Consider the following 5219-nt stretch of genomic DNA (forward strand, 5'->3'; position numbering starts at 1 on the left):
TATATATATAAATTCTTTAGGCAAGCTGGGAAACATCCAAGTTTGTTTTCTTTTCTTTTTTTTGAGACGGAGTCTCGCTCTCTCACCCAGGCTGAAGTGCAGTGGCGCCATCTGCTCACTGGAAGCTCCGCCTCCCGGGTTCACACCATTCTCCTGCCTCAGCTTCCCCAGTAGTTGGGACTACAGGCGCCTGCCACCACGCCTGGCTAATTTTTTGTATTTTTAGTAGAAACGGGGTTTCACTGTGTTATCAAGGACGGTCTTGATCTCCTGACCTAGTGATCCACCCACCTCAGCCTCCCAAAGTGCTGGGATTACAGGTGTCAGCCACTGTGCCTGGCCGCAAGTTTGTTTCCTGAATAGACACTAAATATTAGCTAGAAACAGAGTCTGAGTCACTTTCATTTGGGTATATATTTATTTAGAATGCATACTAACAGCATGATGATAAACTGTCATTCACAAACCTGTACCAAGAAGCACATAATCTTTAAAATGTGTTGTTTTTCACAAGTAATTTAAGTGAGCATTACTATTATTTGGTACTTGAGTCAAAGACGACATTTAGATTCTTCAGCTTTGAAGCATTTAGTAACATCCTTGTTTAGTCAGGCAGAGGAAAGAAATTCAAAAGCAGTTTCTTTTTCTTCTGTCAGTTCCTTTGCAGTAACATCCATCTTCTCACGTGAGAAATCATTAATAGGGAGACCTTCAACAAACTTCCAGGTCTTATTCTGTTTGAAAATAATGCAAATAAGAGATTTAAAGTGGAACTGATCTTTTAATAAGCAACAACCTAGTTTGAACTTATATTTAGAGGTATATCTGTTTTAAAGTCTGATTCTAAAGAAGTAAATCAAAATCCAGATTTTAATTAATAGATAATTCTAATAAAAACTCAACACTTGAATTTTAAACCTCTTGAATCTAAAAAAAAAATCTTTAAAATGATTGACTTTAGCACGTTTATAATAAACAGCAACAACACTGAAAACCATTGCTTCATTTAGAAATATACTATTTGTAGGTCTCCAATACTAGAGGCATAATAACATACTGTGTCTAGTAGGAAGAGATTAATTTTCCTTTCAAGATTAATTTCAATCACAAAAACTTTTAATGACCTGAAGTTGAAATACATATAGTTTTATTTTTAAAATTTTTTTAGAGTTTTTTTTAAAAAATTATTATTATACTTTAAGTTCTAGGGTACATGTGCATAACGTGCAGGTTTGTTACATATGTATACCTGTGCCATGTTGGTGTGCTGCACCCATCAACTCGTCAGCACCCATCAACTCGTCATTTACATCAGGTATAACTCCCAATGCAACCCCCCCTCCATATAGTTTTAAAGCTGAGAAACATGTCTATTTTAGTAAAGGAACAATTTTCTAGATGAAGTTATACCATTCTGTTTTATTTTTGGGGAGACAGGGTCCTGCTCTGTTGCCGAGGAGGTGGGACCACAGGTGTGTGCCACAACGCCCGGCTAATTATTTTATTTTTGCAGAGATGGGGGTCTCAGTATGTTGCCCGGGCTGGTCTTGAACTCCTGGGCTCAAGCAATCTTGCCACCTTGGCCTTCCAAAGTGTTGGGATTATAGGCATGAGCCACTGTGCCTGGCCAATAATACCATTCTTAAGGGAAACATATAACTACTTTCTCAAAGAAGAGAAATAGCTCCAAAATACCTTACCTTGATTACAACAGGGAATGAGTAGAGCAGATCATCAGGAACACCATACGAGTTGCCATCAGAGATAACACCCATGGACACAAACTCTCCCTGGACATAACAATGTTTCACATACTCATGGTGATTAGTTTACACAACTGACACATGAACTAATAAAATTAAACCAGGTGACCCTTTCTTAGTATGTTCATAACATCATTACTGTGTAAGGAACTATCATCAGCACCAGGTACTTCCACGACAAGATAACTTTCATGGATATTATTTCATTTCATGCTTCCGTATCATATGTGAAGTAGGCCAGGGAAACCTAATCCTCATTTCCTAATCCTCACAGATGAGGAAGCTGTGGCCTAGAAGAAAAAATTTCACCCCTACTATGTATGAGGCATTGTGCTACGTGTTTTCCATATACAATCTCCTTTAACCCTCACAACCCTGTGTATAATAGTAATGTCATGTAAAAGATGACAAAACAGCTCAGAAAGGTCAAGGCTAAGAAACTCCAAAGTTTACTTAGTTAATAGGCAGCTGAGCTGAGAAAACAACCTAACCTGACGATAACCTAAAGGCTATATCCTTTTTATATTATATCACCAGGCAACAAAAATAAAACAGAGTGACCTGTGCAAATCATTAAATCCTTACCTCTGGGGTTCCAAACCAGATGTCCCTGACGTGGTCACAGATGGCTTTTGCAGCAGACATTGCACTGGATAGTTTTCGAGCCTTGATGACAGCAGCGCCACGCTGCTGCACAGTCTGGGAAAGGGGCAGGTGAAAGCAGCAGTGTTACTTGGTCATGAAAGCAACATTTTCATTGATTCCAAGTCGAACTTGGGGTGAAAGGCTATGACCAGAGTTTAATGTGTCCCCTCCAAAATCATGCAACAACCTGATGTTAGCCTTACCAATCCTTCTGGAAAAAGAAAACTGTATCTTCCCATACAGTTTATCATATGTCAAAGACATGGGTCTTGATATAAGTCGCAACTGCTGTGCTACAGATCACATCAGATCAGACTGGATCATGACTGGCTTACTAAGATCCCAACAGTATGCAGTCATCAGAGCAACTGTGAAAGACTTGCCCTCCTTGAAGGTTTCCTGTCCTAAGAGTCTCTCAAGAGTTCTTTATGCTCAGCGTTAAGAAGGCTCACAGATTTTTCTTACCGTGACAAATTCTCCCTTGAGCCAGCTGTCATCTTTCAGAGCTTCGTAAACACCAACTTCCTTTCCTTGCAGTTTCACCTTGGCATGGTTGACATCTGGATACTGAGTCGAGGAATGGTTTCCCCAGATAATGACATTCTTTACATCATTAGCAGTCACACCAAGTTTAAGAGCAATCTAGTTAAATTGAAAACAAATATATTACTGAGGCAAATGCTTTTTATTTCCAATTGGGACCTGTTTTGACAAACGCCCTTAAATAAAAACCTTCTGAAATTTCAAGAGAACACAAGAGTTATACTGACTTGTAAAAAATGTAAATTTATTGCTTGGCAATTTCCTACAACAGATTAACAGTGGTAACAACTGTGGACTTGAAGCTTATGGAGTACAATGTTTAAGGGTATGAAGCATCCCATAGTTTGTGGTTATTAGTACAGTAGGTATATCAAACAAAAACCATTAATCAAGTTACTATTATTTATTAATCAATTTACTGTTTCTTGAATATGTAAATGTGATCTTTTGTTTCACTTTTAATGTTTATGTGGAGATGTCTTCTCAGTGCTTCTGAGTAATCAGGTATTTAGGCACTTTAGGTAAAATTTTTATTATATACCATACACAAATTAATTTTCTTTTATTTTTTTTTTAGTAGAGCCGGGTTTCACTGTGTTAGGCAGGATGGTCTCGATCTCCTGACCTCGTGATCCGCCCGTCTCGGCCTCCCAAAGTGCTGGGATTACAGGCTTGAGCCACCGCGCCCGGCCAAATTAATTTTCAAATAACCCTAAATATGAAATTTTAGAGTTGGATAGGACTCAAATTACCAAGATATGACTGTCCTCATTTTATATATCAAGAAACTGAAGGAAAGAGATTTTATATATGTGTGTGTGTGTGTGTGTGTATACACATATATACACACTAAAATTCTAACATATGTAACAATCTCTAGCTATAACTCCAGAAAGCACTTTAGGGTCCTGCAATGCCTTGCAATCACATATAGTATAATAGCCACAAAAAGGGTTAAAAAGTTATGTCTTGAGCTGGGCATGGTGGCTCACGCCTATAATCCCAGCACTTTGGGAGGCCAAGGCGGGCAGATCACCTAAGATTGGCAGTTTGAGACCAGCCTGACCAACGTGGAGAAACCCCATCTCTACTAAAAATACAAAGTTAGCCGGCTTTGTGGTGCATGTCTGTAATTCCAGCTACTCAGGAGGCTGAGGCAGGAAAATCACTTGAACCTGGGAGGTGGAGGTTGTGATGAGCCGAGATTGCACAACTGCACTCCAGCCTGGGCGACAGAGTGAGACTGTCTCAAAAAAGAAAAAAGAAAAAAAAAAAAAAAAAAGACATGGCTTGGTAGATTTAAATAAAATCAGCCTGTTTGTTATTTGTCTGATAAGTTTATGTGCAGAAAATAAATTGTGATCAGGTGTATGTATAATTTGTTCCTAACTAGACAACAGAATTTATGATGAACCAGAAGGGAATGTGGAAAAATATTTTAAGAAGCTGATCTGTTTTGGTGACATGGTGGGCAATTCTTCCTTCCTCGGTGTCCCAGTAAGAATGGGAGAGAAGGCCGGGCGCGGTGGCTCAAGCCTGTAATCCCAGCACTTTGGGAGGCCGAGACGGGCGGATCACGAGGTCAGGAGATCGAGACCATCCTGCCTAACACGGTGGAACCCCATCTCTACCAAAAATACAAAAAAACTAGCCAGGCGAGGTGGCGGGCGCCTGTAGTCCCAGCTACTCAGGAGGCTGAGGCAGGAGAATGGCGTAAACCCAGGAGGCGGAGCTTGCAGTGAGCTGAGATCTCGCCACTGCACTCCAGTCCGGGCGACAGACTCCGCCTCAAAAAAAAAAAAAAAAAAAAAAAAGAATGGGAGAGAAAATTAGTTGTGCCAGAGTCTGTAGCTTTAGCACATAAATAAAACATTTGAGTATTTACCATGTAATAAAAGGAATACACTTTGATATTTTAAGGAAAATTTTAAAACAAGGGTAATAACAACTCCAAACTGAAACAACTCAAATGTCCTTCAAGAATGGTTAAATAGGCCGGGCGCGGTGGCTCAAGCCTGTAATCCCAGCACTTTGGGAGGCCGAGACGGGTGGATCGCGAGGTCAGGAGATCGAGACCATCCTGGCTAACACGGCGAAACCCCGTCTCTACTAAAAAATACAAAAAACTAGCCGGGCGAGTTGGCGGGTGCCTGTAGTCCCAGCTACTTGGGAGGCTGAGGCAGGAGAATGGCGTAAACCCGGGAGGCGTAGCTCTCAGGAAGCCGAGACCTGGCAACTGAACTCCAGAACCGGCGACAGAGCGCGAAT

General features: G+C 40.5%; 1 protein-coding gene across 1 annotated transcript in view; it reads right to left on the reverse strand.

Moving 5' to 3' along the window:
• Nucleotides 1-399: 399 nt before the first annotated feature.
• The window catches only part of MDH1 (malate dehydrogenase 1), a 23508-nt gene continuing 18688 nt past the window's right edge, over nt 400-5219 (reverse strand). Inside the window, exons 6-9 of the mRNA XM_017854924.1 lie at nt 2874-3050; nt 2349-2462; nt 1701-1790; nt 400-734 (exon numbers count right to left, since the gene is read on the reverse strand). Coding sequence (XP_017710413.1) covers nt 609-734; nt 1701-1790; nt 2349-2462; nt 2874-3050 — 507 coding nt within the window. The 3' untranslated portion in view covers nt 400-608. The remainder of the gene's footprint in view (nt 735-1700; nt 1791-2348; nt 2463-2873; nt 3051-5219) is intronic.

This window comes from Rhinopithecus bieti, unplaced genomic scaffold (assembly GCF_001698545.2).
Source record: "Rhinopithecus bieti isolate Rb0 unplaced genomic scaffold, ASM169854v2 scaffold_36840, whole genome shotgun sequence".
Lineage (NCBI taxonomy): Eukaryota > Metazoa > Chordata > Mammalia > Primates > Cercopithecidae > Rhinopithecus > Rhinopithecus bieti.